The sequence below is a fragment of the Andrographis paniculata genome, unplaced genomic scaffold, assembly GCF_009805555.1.
Source record: "Andrographis paniculata isolate CXL003 unplaced genomic scaffold, ASM980555v1 Contig30END, whole genome shotgun sequence".
Taxonomy (NCBI): Eukaryota; Viridiplantae; Streptophyta; class Magnoliopsida; order Lamiales; family Acanthaceae; genus Andrographis; species Andrographis paniculata.
In genome coordinates, this window is record NW_026137563.1 from 3,127,947 (window position 1) to 3,150,816 (window position 22,870).

General features: G+C 36.6%; 4 protein-coding genes across 4 annotated transcripts; all 4 read left to right on the forward strand.

Moving 5' to 3' along the window:
- Positions 1 to 410: 410 nt before the first annotated feature.
- Positions 411 to 6,499, forward strand: LOC127246463 (UDP-sugar pyrophosphorylase). Its single transcript, XM_051267876.1, has 17 exons — positions 411 to 789; positions 863 to 967; positions 1,793 to 1,909; positions 2,066 to 2,206; positions 2,428 to 2,527; positions 2,820 to 2,947; positions 3,033 to 3,104; positions 3,207 to 3,271; positions 3,447 to 3,507; positions 3,600 to 3,717; positions 4,235 to 4,359; positions 4,737 to 4,813; positions 5,225 to 5,330; positions 5,423 to 5,482; positions 5,592 to 5,672; positions 5,794 to 6,033; positions 6,125 to 6,499. The coding sequence occupies exons 1-17, from the start codon at positions 685 to 687 to the stop codon at positions 6,290 to 6,292; spliced, it is 1,869 nt and encodes a 622-aa protein (XP_051123833.1). The 5' UTR covers positions 411 to 684; the 3' UTR covers positions 6,293 to 6,499.
- A 138-nt stretch (positions 6,500 to 6,637) lies between these two features.
- Positions 6,638 to 11,567, forward strand: LOC127246462 (probable methyltransferase PMT10). Its single transcript, XM_051267875.1, has 11 exons — positions 6,638 to 6,978; positions 8,147 to 8,204; positions 8,354 to 9,253; positions 9,407 to 9,556; positions 9,627 to 9,879; positions 9,993 to 10,103; positions 10,194 to 10,353; positions 10,431 to 10,688; positions 10,760 to 10,882; positions 10,950 to 11,027; positions 11,122 to 11,567. The coding sequence occupies exons 3-11, from the start codon at positions 8,642 to 8,644 to the stop codon at positions 11,318 to 11,320; spliced, it is 1,944 nt and encodes a 647-aa protein (XP_051123832.1). The 5' UTR covers positions 6,638 to 6,978; positions 8,147 to 8,204; positions 8,354 to 8,641; the 3' UTR covers positions 11,321 to 11,567.
- LOC127246464 (probable calcium-binding protein CML44) lies at positions 7,032 to 7,969 on the forward strand. Its single transcript, XM_051267877.1, has one exon. The coding sequence runs from the start codon at positions 7,315 to 7,317 to the stop codon at positions 7,789 to 7,791; it is 477 nt and encodes a 158-aa protein (XP_051123834.1). The 5' UTR covers positions 7,032 to 7,314; the 3' UTR covers positions 7,792 to 7,969.
- Positions 11,568 to 14,101: 2,534 nt separating the features above from the next.
- On the forward strand, positions 14,102 to 16,241 carry LOC127246578 (uncharacterized). The gene is made up of 4 exons (XM_051268022.1): positions 14,102 to 15,142; positions 15,246 to 15,375; positions 15,615 to 15,697; positions 16,127 to 16,241. Exons 1-4 carry the CDS (start codon positions 14,102 to 14,104, stop codon positions 16,223 to 16,225), a joined length of 1,353 nt encoding a protein of 450 aa, XP_051123979.1. The 3' UTR covers positions 16,226 to 16,241.
- Positions 16,242 to 22,870: the final 6,629 nt, after the last annotated feature.

A 22,870-nucleotide genomic window follows, 5' to 3' on the forward strand; every position in this document is an offset into this window, starting at 1 on the left:
TTAATTAAAATTATTATTATACTTTAAAATATTAACCTAAACCCCTGTCTGGTGATATATGTCTACAAATTCATATATAAATACACAAAATAAATTAAATAAGGTCTAAAATGAAGGCCTTCAGTCACTCTCTTGAATGCCTTTTCATATAATATTAGCTTCGTTCCAAAGCCAACTTTTGTCTGAAGAATAAAAAAAAAAAATAACAATCTGATGAAAAAAATGGATGTTCCAACGAATATGCCAAACACAGATTTGATCCACACAGTTCTGCTCAATTCCAGCCGTAAGATCTCGCCTGTCATTTTTATATTTTAAAATCAACGGTCTAGATTCGTGGGTTTGTTGCCTTTTCATGCTACTGAACTTCACCAGTAGAAGTTTTCAACGATTTGAATAGCCTGTCTAAATTCCGGCCGTACTTAGTTTTCTGTTTATGTGTATATTAAAACCTAACTTCATTATAATTAACCTTCCTCTTATAAAATTGTTTCTTGGATGAGTTTTCGTCATAAATAAGGAATCTTTCCATATGCCTGTTGACTAATTACTGCACTCTCTGCGGATAAATTATCGAATAATAATCCGTTCGAAAGCCGTTGCCTAGATTATTTTTACTGCCGTTCATATCTTCCTTATTCATCTGTTCTTTCCCGTCGGGAGTTGTGCCTCGAAGGTGACGTTATGGCTGGATCAACCGCCGATGCGCTGTCCGAACTGAAAATCGATGATTGGGCCTCCGCCGCGCCGAATCTCCTGAAAAATCTTTCCGTGTTCTCTCCCGAACAGGTTCTTTTTTTTGGTTGAATTGTGGTTCGTTTTCTCGATTTATGTGCTTAGTTTCTTGGGCGTGTCTGATTAGGTGAAATTGGCAAAGATTCTATTGGAAGCGAATCAGACGCATCTGTTTGAGCATTGGCCTGAGCCAGGGGTTGATGACGACGAGAAGCGCGCGTTTTTTGATCAGGTGATTTGGTAGATTTTGAGATTGTATAGTGTTATTGAATGGCGAGTTGCGATCGTGGAATTGGGATGCAAATCTCGTGGTGTGTTTGAGGATGGATTTTACTTGTTTTCTTGAAAAAGTAGTTTTGATTGCCGAGCTAATCTTATACTTTGTGGGATTTTTCTGATCTTTCTAATTATGCTTGTGGTGATATTTTTTACTTCATTTGGATTGTTGGATTCTGATTATGCAATATTCAAAATTAGATCAAGAAATTGGAATTTTACTTCTTTTGCTTGCATTGTTGTTTAACATCTGAATGTTTGTTACTTTTTCTTTTCTTTTAGTGCGTGTGCCTTTTCTTGAAAATGAATTTCTTGAAGATATTTGGGGTTTAACTGTTCAATGTGATACTAATCAATTGTTGAAGATGGTCAGTAGTGCACTTTTAAGGTATGGGTGGCTAAAAGCAATCCAGAAGTGTGAAATGTGAATAAACTTTTATGATATTTTTTCTTCAAGAAAAATAAAATTCGTCATTGTTCTTTCCGCTATACATTACATTTGATCTGTTCTATATACATGGGATTGCTCATGTATCCTACAAAAAGGATGATTATGCATTTCTTAATTTATATTGAGATATTAAAAAGTTTAGATTCTTGCAATGCTCTATTTATCGTTGTTTATGTTTTCTTAATGTACAGCTTTTCACTTACACTGTTTCAAATTGAAGTGCTTATATATATATTTTCCGTTCCTGATGACAAAATTATTCAAGATAATACATGTCATGTGATTATGCCTTGACTTAGCGTGGTAATTTCTCTTGCAATGTTCTTGAAGATTGACCGGCTCAATGGAAGTTATCCTGGGGGCCTTGCATCGTACATCAAAACTGCCAGGGAACTTTTGGCAGACTCGAAGGCTGGGAAGAACCCATATGATGGATTTACCCCTTCTGTAAGTTGAAGTCTCCATGATTTTGTAATTTGCAAAATTTGACTCACTTAAGACTTTCTGACTTTGTGCATACTTTGTTATTTGCTCTCAACTAAAATTTTATCTGTGTTGCAAGGGATTAAACCTTTTGGTTCAATGTTGATTGTTATTCAACAGGTTCCATCTGGAGAGACCTTGACTTTTGGCGAGGATAACTTTATTCAATTCGAAGAAGCTGGCATACGTGAGGCAAGGAAGGCTGCATTTGTCCTTGTGGCTGGCGGCCTTGGAGAGCGTCTTGGCTACAATGGAATAAAGGTCAGACACTTGATTCATGATATTGACCTGCCTTTTCATATATATATATACAAAACAGTATAACTCTGGATTTGGTATCTCTATAATATATAATTGTTTTTTCTCTATCGCCATGATGTTCTGCTGGTCATGCACTTTTCTTTTAGCATGCCGCATTTGTATACTACTATGTGTTGTAATGAAAAAAATTATTGTGACTTATGATTTATGTCCATTTGCAGGTGGCTCTGCCTGTAGAGACTACTACAGGAACATGTTTCTTACAGCATTACATCGAATCTATTCTGGCCTTACAAGATGTCAGCTGTAAGCTGGCCCAAGGTTTGATTTTGAGCTGCTTGACTTGAAAAGTTATTAATCTACTTCGGTGCAAGGATTTAAGAGTTATTGTGTGTTTCTTGAGTTAAGCATATTGATTGTGAATCTTTGTCAGAATTTTTTGAAAATGGTTCCACACGAGAGTCATGGCATCTTGCTCTGTGAGAATAGATTCTGATGTCTTTTAGTTATGCTTTAAGCCTTAGTTTCTGCATAGGGAAATTATTCGCTTAGCAGCAGCTAACTACACAAAGATTAATCAACCCATATCTTCTCAATTCTGTGGTAACTGTAGGTGAAGGACCTACAGATATTCCCTTGGCCATAATGACGTCAGACGACACACATTCACGCACTCTAGACCTCTTAGAGAAAAATGCTTACTTTGGAATGAAGCCTTCACAAGTGAAATTGCTGAAGCAGGTACTTCACTGTGTCTGCTAACAAAATTTTAGAAATTTTTCATGAAATCATGATTGATTACAATATTTACTTTTCTTTTTTCCAGGAAAAAGTTGCTTGTTTGGATGATAATGATGCTAGACTGGCTGTGGACCCACATAATAAGTATAGAATCCAGGTAACAGCTCCGGCACTGATTGTTTCTAGTAAGCTGAAATCTAATCACGTGACTCCTATTTTTAATACATATTTCTTGTTCTTTTATCCAACTTCTCTACAGACTAAACCTCATGGCCATGGTGATGTTCATTCACTTCTTTATTCAAGTGGTCTCCTCAAGGAATGGTATGGTCCAGACCTCTCCACTGTGCATTTCCTACTATTGAAATGAGATTTTGTATTATAATCATTATTCTCGTTTTCTCATTCTATAGCATTTTTTATTATCTTGATCCTACTTTTCTCTTATTCTAAATCTGTATCATGTGATTATAATTAATGCCGAACATTTGCTATCTAGGCTTGCTGCTGGTCGAAAGTGGGCTTTGTTTTTCCAAGATACTAATGGCCTCCTATTCAAGGTTTAGCCAAAACATCATCTCCTTGCAATGATTAAGCTCAATTTAAGTAATTTTTATTTTAAAAATCCTTATCATTTTGTTCTCAAATACAGGCAATTCCAGCTGCATTGGGTGTCAGTGCCATCAAAGAGTACCATGTTAATTCTCTTGCAGTGCCCAGGAAAGCTAAGGAAGCCATTGGAGGGATTACTAAGCTCTCTCATAAAGATGGTAAGCCATATTGCTCTGTAGTAACTGCAGTCATTGATCCTATTGCCGATTTATGGTCTTTGTCCATGAAATTGTTGATTACTTGAAGATGATAGCTTCTCAGACACTAGCTTGTGCATTAATTTTAATTTATAATCATGTAGCAGTGCGCTTTTACATGAACGTATCACGTTCAAATCTAAGAATAAGTAACCATGGTTCAGTTTATTATATTCAATCCATTTAGCTTCACGGCGTCACATCGGAAGGCACAAATTTTGATCAGTACACTCGATATGTTTGAATGCATGTTATTGATGATCATTAGCTACAAATAAAAGCTTTTATTTTTTATCCTCCTTGGAGCATAAGTTTTTCACTTTTATTTACGCACCTATCAAGCTCTTATCTATGCAGTCTAATAGAAGGAGATGTGATGCTGCATTCGCTTAAGTGATTTTTGTGAATTTGTTGTACCTTATCTTTTGGTGTAGCATTATGTCTATTTCACTGAGCTTATTGCCCAAATTTTGGTCAGGGAGGACTATGGTGATCAATGTAGAGTACAATCAACTTGATCCATTGCTGAGAGCTACAGGACATTCTGAAGGCGATGTCAACTGTGAAACTGGCTTTTCCCCTTTCCCAGGAAACATCAATCAAGTATATTTCATTCAAAATTCATTCTGCATTTGTTTCTTAGACTCAACTTTTGTGAAGATAATAATGACAATGAGTTTCTCAAACAATTGCAATGCCAAGAGGATTCGTATCTAATTGATGTGCGATATATGTATTTCTGATCCAAGTCAAGTGTATCATATTACCACTTTTTTTTTTTTTGGGGTCATTGTAGCGGTTAATCTTGTTTTATGCGTTTCCTGCATTATCTGGATGCCTGCATTCTGTAGAGTTTCCCTTGTTGTAAGTTTGTAACTGTAAGACAAGGAGCCATGAAATCATTGCACATTAGGATTAGGTGATATATTGCACTTCAAATTGTTTGGATATTGTGATGATTTCTGTTCTATTTTGTGCAGCTAATTTTTGAAATCGGCCCTTACTTGGAAGAACTTACAAAAACTGGGGGTGCAATAAAGGAATTTGTCAATCCAAAGTAAGCCCTCTGTCTAAGTAAAACCTATTTGGCGATGGTTATCTTATGCGACATCATATTCCAAATCGAATGAGTGCCATTGATTGTTGTTGATGAGACAAATGGCCATCTTTTTGCTGAAGGAATTAACACCTAAACATTCTAACGCAAAATTGAAACAATTAGATTACAAAATTTAAGGCGAATATCATCGGTATATATATGTCTACGCTTTCTATGTAATATATTAAAAAATAACATGTACGAAACTCATATGGCTTATCTGAGCTGTTGTTTTTTAGTGCTTCTTAATCCATTATCTTTTAGCTTACATGCTTATGTTATTGCCGGGGTAGAGGAAGTGCGGATCCACTTGTCATATTTGTTCGTGATGGTTTTATAATGTGTTAATAAGTATCTTTTTTACTTCAGATACAAAGATGCATCCAAAACTGCGTTCAAATCATCTACTCGACTAGAATGCATGATGCAAGATTACCCTAAAACACTGCCACCCTCAGCTCGTGTTGGATTTACTGTAAGCATAAGTGCTGCGTTGATTGACAATTTGAACTTGATGTATTTTTAAAATGTGGCTTTGTATGTATTAATTTTGGCGCAACCACTTAGGTAATGGATACTTGGCTGGCTTATGCACCTGTGAAAAACAATCCTGAAGATGCAGCTAAGGTATGCATCAAACCATTTTCTTTTCGCTGGAAGGGTCTGATTTTGCATTTAATCTATATATGTTTGATTTCAATCATAAATCTCTTGAATCTTTGAATTCGGAATTTAGGTACCTAAAGGTAATCCGTATCACAGTGCTACATCCGGAGAGATGGCCATATATAGAGCGAACAGCCTTATTTTGAGAAAGGTTCGGTATTCTTTTTATGAAGCTTTCTCGAAATCAAATCCTACATATCTACAGCATGTAACTTTCACTTATTGAATCGAGAGTTCGCGTATGCAAATGAAATGTTCTTTGTTTGTCGCAGGCTGGTGTTAAGATAGATGATCCGATTCAGCAAGTGTACAACGGGCAGGAGGTGGATGTATGGCCGCGGATTGTGTGGAAACCTAAATGGGGGATCGCATTTTCGGATATTAAACGCAAAATTGGTGAGAACTGTTCCGTTACACAAAGATCTACCATGGCCATAAAAGGCCAAAACATCCATCTTGAGAATCTGGCACTCGACGGAGCCCTTATTGTAAATGCAGTAGACAGTGCCGAGGTGCGTGGATACTTCCTCAATCTACTTCATACTCGAATTTATTTTGTCCAACAAAAAAAATGATTCAGATCTGAATTCTATGTTCTGCCAGGTGAAAGTTGGAGGTTCTGTCCACAATGCAGGCTGGACCATCGAAAATGTCGATTATAAAGACACTTCAGCGCCGGAAGAATTGAGAATCAGAGGCTTCAAAATAAACAAACTCGAGCAGTTGGAAGGAACATATGACGAGCCTGGGAAGTACACGTTGAATCCTTGAGCGCAGTGCCGTTTCGGAAAAGGTCTTTCGACAACTTTTGTTGTATTATTAAGCATCTGAACCCCGAGTTCTTCATCTGTATCATTTTTTACCATATGATCTTTGGATCAACACAATTTTTGAGATCAAATAATCTATGCATAAGGCCTCTGTGCTCTGATTTTCTTGAATCATTGCGCAGTGGCTGAGGGATTTTTTTAGAATGAATTAATGAGTTGATTATTTGGACAATTGGGGATGGCAAATTCCCACTTTGTAGAGATGAAATGACTCTGAAATCGTTACAATACCAGTAAGGATCTTACATTGAAGATTCTTGGCAAGTGATGAACCACTCACCACACAAATCTTCATCAATGGAAGTCTAACCAATTGACTGACTTTGCAGTGACAACAAACTGTTGGAATGGAGACTGACCAAGCAAAACGTGTTCCTTCTTTCGTAAATTAAAAACCCAAAAAGAAGAAGACATCTGATAACGATGTTGTTCGTTTATATAATCTGGCCGGCGCTGTTCCATCTCTTTCAATCCTGGCCGTCCATCCGCTTCAACGGTCGACCTGGTTAGAATGTTCTCGACGGTTTCGATTGAGTCGACGTTGACCTCCGTGATTCCCGTGCAAATGGCCTGCGGCGATCTTATTATTTTTTCTGAAATGCCCACGAATGTTTTGATTCGTCAGAGGTAAATCTTGTTTAAATAATGATCAGAATACAACGGAGAATTGAATCTTTTGATAAGGGGAAATAAAGAACACAGATTTTAAAACGATGCCAAAAGGAACAAGGCACAGCATATAAATTACACCTAAAATTTGAAACCTCCCTCTATTTTCTTCGAAAGTTTTAACATTTCTAAGTTAGTGGCCCGCCACATTGTCTTTCATAAGACCGTTAAATCCACACGGTTTCTGCTGTCCTATATAAATTATAACAAACTCAATGCCACATTTGCATACAGCTGAATTACATACAACAAGACTTGTTAGTTGTTACTTGTTATCCAATCGATCAAATCGATATGTCGCCGATAAGTCGAGACGATCTGCACAGGATTTTCAAGAACCTGGACAGGAACAACAGCGGGCAAGTGAGCATTGAGGAGCTGCACCATCTTCTGAGCCGGATTGGAATCCATGCGAGCCTCGAAGAGTTGGAGAAATTGGTGGGGCGGACGAGCCTCGATTATCTTGAATTCTTGTTCTTCTACGAGGCTGCAGTGAAGGCAAGAATGGGCGATGATCACGACAGTAAGGATCAAAAAGAGAATGATCTTGTCCAGGCCTTTAAGGTGTTCGACCTTAACAACGATGGTTATATTTCGAGCGAGGAGCTGCAGAGCGTGCTGTCAAGATTAGGACTTTGGGACAAGAGGAGTGGCCGGGATTGTAAGGACATGATCGATGTGTATGATGAGAACTCCGATGGCATGCTCGACTTTGAAGAGTTTAAGAACATGATGTCTGCTCCCATGGCTTCTGATTATTCCTACTCATGAAATTGCACCAGTATTTTATTGATCCCCTTGTTTCCATTTTCATATATATATATATATATTAATGAATCTTATGATGGAGGAAGAGACAGCTAGCTAGCTAATTTTGTGTTCGAATTGCTATTTCTTCACTGTAAATTATTCACTTTGGAACAATGGAGAATTCATCTTTGATAATATTCATGTTATTTTTTCAATTTCTGGGGTACAATTTCTGACCAGGCGATCGATCATCTGAAAGGTCAAGAAAGAAATGCATGTTTTGAATTAGTCTTAAAACAAGGCATTACATATCTACAAGTTTCTAGTCAACCTTGAACTTGTCTTGAACTTGGAATGATTTTTTTTTTTTTTTCAGATGAAGGAGGTAATGGTTCGAATCAACAACGTTGCCCGTAAAAGTCGAGGTTTTTCCGGTAAGTCGGCGGCGGTCGGAATTTTCTCCTGTTTTGGTATCTACTTGATTGTGGATTCGAAAACAGATGTCAATAAATATATACAGATATATATTGCCAAAACAAATATGAAAGCAATTGACCATCATCGTCTTGGCGTAAACGTTCAGCAAGTACTTAACTATGCAGTGATCGGCGGGATGAATTTCTATTTCCATCTGCCGATTCCCTGTTGAAATTGAAGAGAACTGTACCAAAAGGTACTGGACTGGAGAGGCCCACCAGTATCCAGCAAATGAGAGCCATGCACAAGTCTCGATTAACCTAACTAGGGTTGGGTTGTGAACATTTTCTAAAGACCGCCATTTTTGTCACTCTGCAGTGGGAATTGGGCAAAGAATCTGAAACTCTTTCTAAAGTCTTCTCCTTTTCTTTCGCGATTTCCCGGAAGACGAACTATGAATGCCGCCATGTTCAAGAGGTCCACTTCTCAAGTTGCTTCGCCGGCACCGATCATCGCTGCTGCTCCAAAATTCGTGAAAATCGTAGCCTTTTCGCTTCTTCCCATCACCATCTTCTTTCTCTTCAAGTATTTCTCTGTTTCTGTAACACATACACCCCAAAATCACAATCTTTCTTTCTTTAACCTCACCGCTGTAGTCACCGACTATCGACCGCCGGCGCCGGCGCCTCCTCCTCGGCCGTTGTTTGAGAGAACAGGAATCATAGATGAGATGGGGATAATGACTGATGACTTTGTGGTGGGAGAATTTGATGAAGGGCTCATACAGAGTATGGTAATGAATGCCGATGTCAATGGCAGCAGCGACAAGGAAAGGGGCGATTTCAAGAAAGTGATTAAACATGAGAAATTTAGGGTTTGTGAGGATAGTTTGAGCAACTATATTCCTTGTCTGGGCAACGCAGAAAGTTCTTCTAGGTTAAATTCGTCGACCAAGGTTGAACAGTACAAAAGGCATTGCCATGAGAATGGCAGAGGATTGGATTGTTTGGTGCCATGGCCAAAAGGATACAAGCTTCACATTCCATGGCCTAAAAGCCGTGATCAGGTACTCAGTTTTCTTGTTTCTTTAAAATCGAATCACATTTGCTGAAGTGATTCAATCCAAGTATGAATTCCTGAGAAAAAAAAAAAATCTAGCTTTAGGAGGCCATGATTGCTGATCGAATATATGAAGACAACAATGGTGTCCATTCAACAGGTGTTGTTTGACAATTTGGCATTTGTGCATTCGGATTTCGATAAAGATGATCAAAACTGGATATCAAGAAAAGATGACAAGATAATTTTGAAAAGGGGTGTAAATCAGTTTATCCTCGATGTTGATCGATATCTGGATCAGATATCCAAGGTTTGCATCACCTCAACCCTCTGGATTTTGTGCTTTGCTTTAATTTGATTTCTGAGACAAATGCCTACAGATGGTTCCGGAAATCGCATTTGGCAAACGTACTCGGGTTTCTCTGGATATTGGCTCTGGTGTTGCAAGTTTCGGTGCCTATTTAATGGAGAGGAATGTGACCACTCTGTCTATAGGTGAGAACCAAATTCAGTTGGCTCTAGAAAGAGGTGTACCTGCCATGGTAGCAGGATTCGGAGCTCATTCTTTACCTTTCCCAAGCCAAGCATTCGATCTAATTCATTGTTCTAGGGAGATCAATTGGACTCGTGATGGTATTTAACTATTTATTTTCTTTGTGTTATATGACGAACATTGTTGGAGCTAAGTATGCAAAATGAAGTAAAGCTTAGTTATTCCTTATTCCCATTTTGTTGCGTCTGTGAAGATGGTGTTCTTCTTCTTGAGACGAATAGAATTCTCCGAGGCGGAGGATACTTTGTATGGGCATCGGAGGTAGTTTATAAATCTCACGAGGAAACGGCAAAGCTATGGAAAGGTATTCAGCATCTTTGAAATCGTTTCTGTTTATGATCCAATTGATCTTTACTAAAAATTTCCCCTGTTTCTCGATCTTATCTTATCACAGAAATGGAAGAACTAGCTGCCAATATTTGCTGGAATCTCGTAAATAAAGAAGGTTATGTTGCTATTTGGCAGAAACCTCGAAACAATAGTTGCTACCTCAACCGCGACGCTGTCGCGCAGCCTTCAATATGTGGAATTGACGAAGATCCAGATGATATACGGTGCTGTATAAATTACAGTGGTGTTAAAAACATATACTTGGCAGTATTAATTTGCTGTCTTGTTTGTTCTTCTGCAGGCATGTTAATCTGAAAAAATGCATTGCCCGTTTACCTGAGAACGATTATGGTGCCAATGTTACCGACTGGCCTGCTCGCCTACACAGTCCGCCGGATAGGCTTTTCAGCATACAAATGGATGCAGTTAAATCCAGAATGGAACTATACAAAGCAGATTCGAAATACCAAAATGATATCGTGCAAGGATACATAAGCGTATTTCACTTAAATGAGCTGAATATTCGAAATGTTATGGACATGAAAGCTGGATACGGAGGGTAATAATATATCTGTTGCAAGAATTTAATTTTGTTCGACGGCCCTGTTTCTGATTTCTTGCGCGCAACAGGTTTGCAGCAGCTTTACTCGATTTACAGGTCGATTGCTGGGTGATTAATGTTGTTCCAGTCAGCAGTTCGAATACTCTCCCAGTAATATACGATCGCGGCCTAATTGGCGTAATGCACGATTGGTATGACATATCGCTGCGCTCTTAACCATTGTACGACTAAATGCAGATCTTAACTGATATCTCGTAGGTGTGAGCCGTTCGACACTTATCCTAGAAGCTACGATTTTTTGAATGCTGCCGGGCTTTTCTCTGTCGAGCGGAGAAGGTACTAATGCTTATAGATCTTCTTTTATTGGTTTCTGATCATCCGAAGATCATGAAAACCTTATCTGTGAATGTTGTATCATCTGTGTGTCCAGATGCAACATAACGAGGATCATGTTGGAGATGGATCGAATGCTACGGCCTGGTGGACGGGTGTACATTCGAGACACCATTGTTGTGATCTATGAGCTTGAAGAAATTGCAAAGGCAATGGGATGGGTGACCTTCATGTTCGACTCTGAAGAAGGCCCTTATTCCCACTGGAAACTTTTGAACTGTGAGAAAAGGTTGTAAGATATGTTTGGATTTGTACAATTCTTACACTGCCATTTACAACAGCTAGGGGTGTTCCTGATTGTTTTTTTGTAACCATATAATTGTCCTATCTTATTTTCTTTTAAAAAAACAACTCAAATACAATATTGGATTGTTATACATACTGAATTATTAAACAAATCATATTGCGATATTATGAATTTGCTCTTTCAAGCAATTAGTAATTTTGAGCCACACTGAAATCAGATACAGACAATTTGGACATTACATAATAATGGTTGAAACTTTATTAAGGAACTGAAAAGGAAAATTCATGATGTCGTGACAGGATTTGTTTAAATATTTGGTATGTATAATAATCCAATCATATAATCTTTGTTACAATATCATGATTATTACCATTTTAAAATGTGTTTAATATTTGGTATGTATAATAATCCAATGTCATGATTTTTGTTACAATATTATTACTAATAACAAATACAATAATTTGTACGAATTACATATGTAACGGCTAAAATTCAAGAACACTAGTAATATATATAATGTGACAATAACGAATAGCTCACTAATTTGACAAAATAAAATTACATTCGAAATCATGAAAATATAAATAATGGGGTCTTGGGTAAGATTAATAACTAAGGAAAGACAATTGTGCTATAGATTGTTTGTTAGTTGTTCTTTTTTTTGTTATTTTTGACAGCTGAAGACAATATAAAACACCATTTTATTTTATTTAATTTTTATCACTAATGATAGCATAAAATTACGTTCAAACGGAGAACATACATTTGTATAACAATTAACAAATAAAGATAGATAGGTATGGTATAGTTCTATGCATGATTGCTAACGAGAATGTATAGCCATATTCAAAAATAAAAAAATATATATTCATATGTAACGATTACCAAATAATAATAGATAGTTATATGCTACAAGTTTTTGGTTGATAGTAACAACATAAAGTCAGATTCAGAACAAAAATTATAAAAATTCTTACAATGGTTAACAAATAAAGATAGAAAGTTGTGCTAGAGTTATTGATATTAAAGACAACATAAAATCACATTCAAAACAAAAATATAGATATTTGTGGGTTAACAAATAAAGATAGAAAGTTGTGTTATAATTCTTGATCGCCAACGACAACATAAATCCAATATTTATGCATTAGTAAAAATATATATAGCTCTACTATATTCTTGATCACTAATGACAATATAAGTCATATTTGAAATGAAAAACTTAGATATTCATACGATGACTAACAAATAAAAATAGATAATTATGCCACATTCTTAATAACAAGAAACAATATAAATTTACATTCAAAACAAAAATATAGATATTCATACAACAAATTAACAAAAAAAAGTATATTCTAGTGCTACAATTCATGATTACTAACACCAATATAAAACTACATCTAGAATAAAGGATATAAATGCAATTATTATCAAATAAAGATAGATAGTCGTACTATAGATCTTGATCACTAACGACAATCTAAAAGTTGAAATGTCACGTGCGTACTTAAATTATCATTAAATGCAATGCATATTGAATGTCGAGCTAGTTGAATTAAAGTTGCGAGAACTTACCAAAAGTATAAATTTAATCTTCATACAATTAAAAGATTCAAAATATACGGTAACTTATATATATAAGCTATCAAGCACGTGACGTCGCATTATCCGACAAGGGGGTGGATATCGAATCTTAGATACATAGATAGTGATACTATAATCTTAATCACAACACAATATAGAGTTAGAATATCACATTTAAATGATTATTGAATACACAACATATATATAGAATGTCGAGGTACTTATAAAGTTTCTAGAGCTTAGTAAAAGTTTCGAACTAAATCTTTACATCAAGAGCATGCTTCTTATTATCCGACATGGTGAGGGTCCAATGATATTATAATTATTCAGCAATGATTGGATATCAAACCTTAGACATTCTCATTATCGGACCCATTTGAGACAATGTAGGGTACCGTGAATTTTTTTAACAATGGACCTTATTTTTTGCCCTCGAATTTTTTAATATTATAAGGTGTCAGATAATTTTTTTTTTTTTCTTCTATATTTGATGGTCTCTTCATAGGCCTGTTATATGTAATAATCGAACAATAATTAAGTCTGACTGTATATCCAGAGAATAAAAGTGCAAAGGGCAGCGACCCTGACCACTTTCCGAACCAAAATTAGATTTTTTTTTTTTTTTTATCCGCATTGAGCATTTCCTCGAGAACTGTGAAGTAGAGCTGGCGCAAGTCGACCCTACTATAAATATACTGCCGAATCAGACTGAGCAGTACCTGCGGATTGGGGTGCACCATTCCCAACCTTGTGTTGTGCAGTAGACAGTAGTGCTATCTGGCAGAAGCTGAAGCTGAAGCTGTAGCTGTACCTAAACTGGAGGAATAAAGTGAACAGGTCAAGGTGAGGAAAATATTTGTAACTCTTGCTCTATTTCTGGATCAGGAAACCAGAAACCCTAAGGTCGTCACTTACGCTGTTGACAGATTTCTCCTGTCTGTTTTTTATGGCAAGATATTATTTTTTATATACTGTTATTTAGTTTTTTACCATGTCCTTCGTTTTTTGGGCTTTGAGTATGATTTTATGTTAGATCTAGGGTTTTCTGAGGTAGAAATGTTGTGGGGGATCCATTTATATACTTTATTAAGCGGATCTGGGTTTCATTTACTTTCTACTTGTTAAGCTTGCGATTGAGGGGAGTCTTGTGTTTTTGCAGATATACAATCTGTACAAAGAAACAATGGTGAACGTGGTGACGTTTGCTATCTACGGGGACCTCAAGCACGCCATTGCATCCAATGTTTGGGCGACCGAGAAATTGGCGGAACATGCTAAGCGTGTTCTAGAGGATGAGGTTATGGAAAAGGGCTACAAGGAAACCCTGCTGTCGATTCTATGTCACGAAGAAGGATTTGCAATTGGATCTGACGAGAAGGGAAAGGGCATCGACAACCATGTCGTGAGGGAGACAGGAGGTCCTCAGAGAGTTGGATCCGTGGCACAGCTGGACAAGAGAAGAGGCGATTCGAGCAGCAGTGAAGCTGGTCGAGTTTTCTCAGAGAAGACTCGACCACTGGGGTTAGGTCGAAGCTCCACCTTCAATGAATCCAGCCTTGTTCAAAGAGGAAGAGGAAGAGGTAGGGGTCGTGGCCGGGGCCGGGGCCGGGGCTGGGGCTGGGGCCGGGGCGAGGGGGATGGTCAAGGCCGAGGTGAGGGTCAGACTGAGGGCCGGGGTAGGGTTAGGGGTAGGGGTAGGGGTAGAGGCCGTGGCCGAGGCAGACTGCAAGGTGACTTGGAGAAGACTACTGTGTCACAAGGTCATGAATGGGGCAGGGAAGAGATGAGTGACAGCACTCATAACAGTAATTCCATGGAGCAGGGTGGAGACGAAGGGTTTGAATCAAGAAACCCGCTAAGTCGCAGATGTGATTGCAGCTGTCATGATTCTCAGTCCGAGGAGACTGCCTCGTTGCATACATCTAATCCTGATTTTGATTCTCCCCATCCTTCTCCTTCTCATAATTTGGATTCCGATGATTCCATGGATAATGGCCTTATGCTGAATCAGGACAGCGAGTTTACTAGGATCCCTGGCGCGGACAATCGATGCAATCTGACTGCACTGCCCACTGCTCCAAAGAAGCGGTGGCTACAAAGAAGCATGATGGAGCACGATCCTCAGAATCCGACGAATCCGGAGGAGCATGAGGCTAGAGACCCGGACAGTCATGCTGCAGCCAGAGGCCCCCCAGCGCCTACCAAGAAGCTGCGGAATAAAGAGGTTCGAAACAATTCACCATTGTCCTAATCACCTTTTCCATACTTTCGTCTTTTTCTTTTTCTGCCTTAATCTTGTAATCTTAATAAAACATGATGAATTGCAGAGAGTCGGGCCATATAGAAGCAAATTTCGAAGGCAAGTGATGCGCTTTCTTCAGAGACCAGCCGAAAAGGGGGAGTACGCCAGCCTCCTCAGGGAGCTGAAGGCTGGAAACTTCTTCGAGCACCATCCCGGTTAGCGAAGATCACCAAAAGATCTTATAGACAAAAATTTTTTTGTGTTGATCATTTACTTGAAATCTATCATCATCTTTTTAACATCAATGAGCATTCCTTTCACAAAATATTTCCTTTAGTTTTTTCAAGTCTAGCTGCATCAAATCTATGCCAATCTTTCTTTACTTGTTCCTTAGAACATTCAGTTTATTTCTAGGATTAATTTTTGGTATCTAACATACAATTCATGCTTGCAGATGTCAAAAAGAAACTGAGAAGGCACCGCTTTAGCCGGGGAAAACTCTTAACAATCATCCGCGGCTTCTACTTCTGGCTCCAGGTTGCTGATGTGTTTTAATTGTATTTTGTATGCTTTTATTTGTTCTTCATTCACAAAGGCCTAGAAAAGATTTTCCTGATCATATCAATTACAAATAAAGGAATTTCCATAGATTCGGAAAAAAAAAGTGCATATCATAAGTTCTTTGGATACACATAATAGTCACGGTTGCTCATATCAAATATCATGATTTTCGATATTTCTTTTGTAACAATATTAGTTGCATATAAATATATACTACAATCACTATAAGAAATTATCAATTTTGTAACGAGATTTTTTCGTTACTAAATTCACTTTTTCTGTTACTAATGATATTAGAGACGAAATTAGAGATGAAATTACAACTTTAGGAATGGAATTCTGTTACAAATATACTAATTTTTTTGTAGTGAATCTTCTGAAATAATTTTCCTTTGTGGCTGTCAGAATCCGACACTAGAAGGAGGCTTCAAACCGTGGAAAGATCGACGGTGCCTTGCAGTAGAGCCATCACTGCAGACATCATACTGTGAGTTGTCGGATTAGGCAGACGCACGAGCTGAGCAATTTAGTTTCGATTATATGCATAAATAGGCCTGCCTGTGTTGGAACAGATTATTGTGGATTGAACTGATTATCTTCTCTATGATTTTACTTTTCATATATATTCATGCTTAAGCTTAGAATTCTTCTTGTTTTGGTACTCTCTTAGAAATTTCATAGAGAGAATTTTCTTGTCATTTTTTTGAGAAATATTTCATATAATTTTTTGAAGAGATTTATTGTGAGGAAAACTCATGATATTTGAGTGTGATTCTTGATGGAATTTTAATAGTATCTTGTTTGGGTTAGGATATAGTTTTAATATTTAAAATTCGTAAGAGATTTGAAAATGCATTTCTATTTTATTTTGAATCAATCCTATATGCCGTCATTTTAATTCTATCCATGTTTAGATTCCTAATTAATTTTATTTTTGTGATATATTCATGTTTGTGTAGCTCTTAGTACGATGTATATTTCAAACATTTCTATAAATATAATACGATCTAAATGTATATATTTCAAATTCAATGATTAAATATTTAAAGTTCATATGGTATTTGAAAATATATTTCTATTTTATTTTTAATCCCCTTAGATAATGAAGTCATTTCAATTTAATTCTATCTATGTTTCTATAGATACAATACAATCCAAACAATTATTCCAAACAAGGAAATTGAATTTATGATAATTTTAAATTAATGAATTTTGAATATGTTGATTTTAACTCACCTCTCAAATAAAATCTTTTTATCCAAACACGGATTAGTATTTTCTTTATTTGGCGGTATATTTGTTGCACCAGACCTCATCGCCTTCTGTGCTTCTTCTCAATTCTATTTTCCTTTAATAGATTTTTTTATATGTTATTTATACAATATTCTTTGTATTTGTGTAATTTCGTCATATGTACATTAGTAAATTTAGTAAGATTATTTTTAATAAATATACAAAGTTAAATTTACATCAACATTTGATGTTGAAAAAAGAAAAAAGGAAATAAAGGTGAGGGAAAATTGCGCCTGGAAGTGTCTCCGACAAGTGATTTCCGGTGAATTTCAAACCCTTTTTAATGGCGGATTATGGATGTTGAGACTTAGAGTGAGTGCTGTCACAATGGCGGAACTAGGTTCTAAATTTCGAGGGCAAAATGTCTACAAATAAAAATTATAAAATAACGACAGAGTGACACAATTTAGACAAAATTTGGGGCAAAGATATGTAAATAATTTTAAAAATTAATATTTTAACACTAAAAAATAATCAAAAAAATTGGGTTTGGAGGCAATTGCCCCAAACCCAAGTGTAGTTCCGTACCTCCAATCTTGGGACGTGGTTACCTCGGAGATCAAGATTGGAGTTTGACCGGACCTGCTACTTGGAGCCGCCGTTGTTGTCCGATTTGCTGGTTTGGACAGAGGCATCGTCTTCCTTAGTCTGGAAGAAGACATCTACGAGCGGGGAAGTGTATATGTGGAAGTTTCCACTTTAATTCAATTCATTAATTGGTGCCCTGTTTGTTTGTGTTTGATATCAATTTCCGGTTTAAGATTTGGCCTTAATTAGTTTACTTTCCATTTATCCAACATTGGGAGGGTCCAATAATATTATAATTAATCAAGAATCATTGAATATCGAATCTTGGACATTCTCAAGAATCTTATACATTTTCATTATCCAACACATTTGAGACAATGTACAGTATCTCGAAAGTTTTATATTACAAGGAGTGGATAATTTTATTATATTTGATAGTTTGGTCTTTTCATAGGCCTATTACATGTAATAATTAAACAATAATTAAGTCTGACTATAAATCCAAATAATAAACGTGCAAAGGGCAGCGACCCTAACCACTTTCCGAACCAAAATTAGAAATTATTTCCGCATTGAGTCTTTCCTCGAGAACTGTGAAGTAGAGCTGGCGCAAGTCGACCCTACTATAAATATAATGCTAGAATCAGACTCAGCAGTACCTGTGGACTGTGTGTGACTGTTTCTTCGATATTGTCTTCGTCTTCTGTTCGGATTGGGGTGCACCATTTCCAACCTTGTGTTTCTGCAGCAGTTTTGGCAGAAGCTGTAGCTGAACTGGAGGAAGAAAGTGAACAGATCTATGTGAGGAAAAGCTTTGCTAATCTTGCTCCATTTCTGGACCAGGAAACCAGAAACCCTAAGGTGGTCGCTTACGACGTCCTTCATTTTTTTGGGATTTGATTACGATTTTATGTTAGATAGAGGTATAGAATTAAGGGCCATGCGGTGAATCGCAACACTGAGAAAGAAAGGGAACTTAAAGAGGTAGAGAGTTGGGAGTGGCGAGTGCCGTGCGCGTGCCTTAGTAACTCAATTCGTTGCCTACTAAGGCAGATTTCCAACTTAGCCAGCTAAACACACCTACAAAGGCTCAAGAAATTTTACTTGAGAGAAAGTGGATCGAAGAGAAACATTGAATTGCAAGTGAATTTGGTCGAGGTCTTTTTATAGGTTAAGGACTCCATCGACAATATTCTAGAACACCTAAGAATGTACAATTAGTTATGCATTATGTACAACTTTCTATAATGTTCCATAGTCTTCTGAAGCATATTCTGTCGTATATTCCGCCTTGTTCTAGAAGGATTCCCGAATATTCTTAGTCTAGAATCTTCTCCAACGAGTGAATCCACCAATATGCCCCCGGAAGGTTCTAGATAATAATAAAATGTCACTTCGATATCCCTTTCTGCCTCCGTCAATGACAACCAGTGGCGTAGCTAGTGGGCCGGGAGCCCACGATTGTTGGACCCTCCTTGATTATTTTAATTTTGTATTTTTATTATATAGTATTTGTATGACTTTTAAATTTTAAGTAATTAATCACAACTATGGATTTGATAAAAAATATTTATTAGACATTTAATTTAAACAATCAAAAAATTTGGTTCAAACACCTTAAATATTTAGAATTATATAATAAAAATAAAATGAGAAAAAACCAACTAAAATGATGTTTGTATATTTTTTTTTTAAAAAAAAAGTATTTAACTATAATAATTTTAAAATTAGTATATATTATATATATATAATTCGGCTTTGCCACTAATGACAACCGAGCTTCAACTAATCGATGATATGACTTGAACGCTCCAAAGAAGTAGTGTCGGATAAAAAATTATAGTGGAAACTAACTCGTTATCTACTATTTAACTCACCCATCATTATTCAACAATATCTTGAATATAATCTTTCAACTTCTAACACAAATTCTTGGACGTCAAATCACATTATTCAACAATTGTAAAAGATTTACTTTAAGTTGAATGCCAAGAATCCATTATTACTATTTATGGATTGCATGACTTGCAAAATATGATTATGCTATCTTCTCTGTGATTGCACTGTCCATAAGCTTTGATTTTAATTACTTATTTTGGTAGTCTTTCAAGGCTTATGTGATACTCTACATACTATGGCAATAACTAATTTAATATGAATTATTCGATTAGCTATGTGAATATTTAACGGATAAGATATAACAAAGATAATATAGGCTAAGTAACATGATTCGTACTGTACTATTAATCAGGGTCAGCACATGGCCCGGGCAAAAAGGCATCCGCCCAGGGCCCAATATAAATAGGGAGTTCTATATTTAATTATATTATATATGTATAATATTTATATATATAACTTATTTGATATGTAAAAATATAAATAAAAAAATATATATATAGTTTGTTATATTCAAATTATTAGTTCATGGTTGCATTACTTGATGGTAAAACCATTCAATCGGGGCTTTTTGAGGTTGTGAAGTAGATTAAGAAACAATAATATTATATTGGTGAGTGAAGTGTTCATTTGACTTTATGTATAAAAAAATAATTATACGTGGAAGGATATATTTATAATTTAAGTAAAATTTAAGGTTATTTTGATATTAATATATGATTAATTTTTCTAAAAAATGAAAGTGATATTTTGAGCGGGATAAATTAAAATAGTAAAAAGAGTATTTTGAATTAGGACAGATGGAGTATTATTTGTAGAATGGTATCGGAATTTCTGAGTCAAAATAGACTAAAATATTTGTTTTACATTTTTATAGTTTTGTAGTATCTTAATTGATTCCGAAGCTATTTCCAATGCGAAATATATTTTTTTAGTAATATAGTATTTGACAATGCATTTCTATTTATGTAAAATCCTCCTAGATGCCGTCACTTCAATTCTATATATCTATCTTCCAGTTTCTAATTAATCTTTGGTTTTTTTGTGACATGACATGTTTGTGTTATTTTTTTACATGTTAGCCGAATGTATATTTAAAATGTTTCTATAAATATCATATGATACAAACAATGCAATGAATTTGAAATAATATATTTCAAAGACCTCTACAACTCTCAGTTATTCCAAACAAGGAGTTTACAATTCTCTTATGTCAAGGGAAGAGGTGGATCAAGGGAAGAGGTGGATCCAGCAGCAAGAAAGTTGTGTCTCAACCACAAGGACTTGGTGGATACTGCAGTGAAGCTGGTTGGGTTGTCTCGGAGAATCGGTGCACTCTGATTGCACTGCCCGCTTTAGCTAACAATTCATCTCACTCTAATGCTCCCAAGATGCGGTGGCTGACAATGAGTATGATGGAGCAGAATCCTGAGGTTGCTGAAGCCAAGAAATTAGGGGATTGGGAACGAGCCGATGCAATCAAGAGATCTCCAGGTGCAAGCGTAAGGCATTGAGCAGTATTTACAGGTATGATCATGCACAAGCTCAGACTCAGACGAGCATAGCCATGTCTGTAATTTAGTATAATGGTCATTGTTCCGGGAAAGGTATATAAGGGCCATGTAGTGAATCGAAACACTGAGAAAGAAAGGGAACTTAATGAGGCAGAGAGTTGGGAGTGCGGTGCGCACCTTAGTACCTCAATTCGTTGGCTACTAAAATCCTTAGTACCTCAAGATTTTCAACTAGCTAGCTAAACACACAAAAAGGCTTAGAGGAAGTGGAGAGAAACTTTGTATTGCAAGTGAACTCGGTTGAATGTACAAATGAGGATGGATGTCTTTTTATAGGTCGAGGACTCCATCAACAATATTCTACAACATCCAAGAATGTACAACCAGTTGTGCATTATGTACAACTATTTGTAATGTTTCATAGTCTTCTGAATTATATTTCGCAATATTCTACCATGTTCTAGAATTATTCTAGAATATTTTTTAATCCAGAGTCTTTTCCAAACTTTTGAGTGAATGACCTCCGAAGGTTCCAGATAATAATAAATTGCCATCTAAGACCTCTTTCCGCCTCCGTCCATGACAACAAGTGGCGTAGCTAGTGGGCCAGGAGCCCAAGGGTGTTGGGCTTTCTTTAATTCAATTCTATTTATGTTCCGATTCCTAGTGTTTTTTTTTTTTTTTACTTTTTATCTTTTATTATTCTTTTTGTTTTTTTATGTTATTGACATGTTTGTGTAGATTTTTTTACATATTAGCATAATGTATATTTAAAATATTTCTATAAATATAAAACGATCCAAACAAAATAATGAATTTGAAATAATATATTTCAATAACATCTACAACTCTCAATTATTCCAAACAAGGAGTTTACAATTTTCTGGTCGGGTTGTCTCGGAGAAGACAAGAGCTTCGCCTAACAGCACGGCTGGCGCTGATGTTCAACATCAGGAGCATAGCAAGTGTAATGCTCATTGAGCCGGAAAAGACAATGGCCTTGTGGTGAATCATGAAAAGTAGAAAGAAACCAATTTCCAGTGCAAAGAGCCAGGTCGTTGGAGGACCGAGAATCGTGGCACTTTAGTGCACTGCCCACTTCAGCCAACAGAACACCTGAACCATATGCTCCAAAGAAGAGGTGGCTACTAAGAAGTATGGTGGAGGAGAATAATGAGGAAGCTGATAATCATGAAGCTGAAGCCGCGACATCAGGGGAAGGGGAATGAGCTTATGCAAGTTGGCAGCCGACGATTCAGGAGGAACAGGAGGCTGGAGCCTCATTGAATGCATGACTGCAATCAAGAGATCTCCAGGTGCAAGCGTAAGGCACGGAGCAGTATTTACAGATAAGATCGTGCACAAGCTGCGACTCAGACGACCATAGCCTTGTCTGTAATTAAGTATAATGCTCATTGTCACAGGTGTGCGAAGAGGTAGAGAGTTGGGAATGCCGTGCGCGCCTTAGTAACTCAAGGCAGATATTCAACTTAGCTAGCTAAACACACACAAAGGCTTAAGACATTTTACTGAGAGAAAGTAGATCGGAGAGAAACATTGTATTGCAAGTGAACTTGGTTGAATGTACAAATGGGGGCGGAGGTCTTTTTATAGGTCAAGGACTTCATCGATAATATTCTAGAACATCCAAGAATGTATAACCACTTATGCATTATGTATAATTTTCTATAATGTTCCCTAGTCTTCAAAAGCATATTCGGCAATATTCTACAATATTCTGCTTTGTTCTAGAAGGATTCCCGAATATTCTTAGTCTAAAGTCTTTTTCAACGAGTGAATTCACATATATACCTCGAAAGGTTTTAAATAACAATAAATTGGGAATCCCTTTTTTTTCCAATCTTCTTCACTGACAACGAGTGGTGTAGCTAGTGGCCAGGAGCCCAAGGGTGTTGGG

Bases quoted from the DNA above. Each gene is read 5' to 3' on its own strand.
- LOC127246463 (XM_051267876.1), top strand. From the start codon at position 685: ATGGCTGGATCAACCGCCGATGCGCTGTCCGAACTGAAAATCGATGAT. The intron at 790-862 runs GTTCTTTTTTTT...GTGTCTGATTAG, and splicing joins CCGTGTTCTCTCCCGAACAG to GTGAAATTGGCAAAGATTCT. The intron at 3,272-3,446 runs GTATGGTCCAGA...TTTGCTATCTAG, and splicing joins AGTGGTCTCCTCAAGGAATG to GCTTGCTGCTGGTCGAAAGT.
- LOC127246464 (XM_051267877.1), top strand. From the start codon at position 7,315: ATGTCGCCGATAAGTCGAGACGATCTGCACAGGATTTTCAAGAACCTG.
- LOC127246462 (XM_051267875.1), top strand. From the start codon at position 8,642: ATGAATGCCGCCATGTTCAAGAGGTCCACTTCTCAAGTTGCTTCGCCG. The intron at 10,354-10,430 runs GTGCTGTATAAA...GTTCTTCTGCAG, and splicing joins GAAGATCCAGATGATATACG to GCATGTTAATCTGAAAAAAT. The intron at 10,883-10,949 runs GTATGACATATC...GATATCTCGTAG, and splicing joins ATTGGCGTAATGCACGATTG to GTGTGAGCCGTTCGACACTT.
- LOC127246578 (XM_051268022.1), top strand. From the start codon at position 14,102: ATGGTGAACGTGGTGACGTTTGCTATCTACGGGGACCTCAAGCACGCC. The intron at 15,143-15,245 runs GTTCGAAACAAT...GATGAATTGCAG, and splicing joins AGAAGCTGCGGAATAAAGAG to AGAGTCGGGCCATATAGAAG. The intron at 15,376-15,614 runs GTTAGCGAAGAT...TCATGCTTGCAG, and splicing joins CTTCTTCGAGCACCATCCCG to ATGTCAAAAAGAAACTGAGA.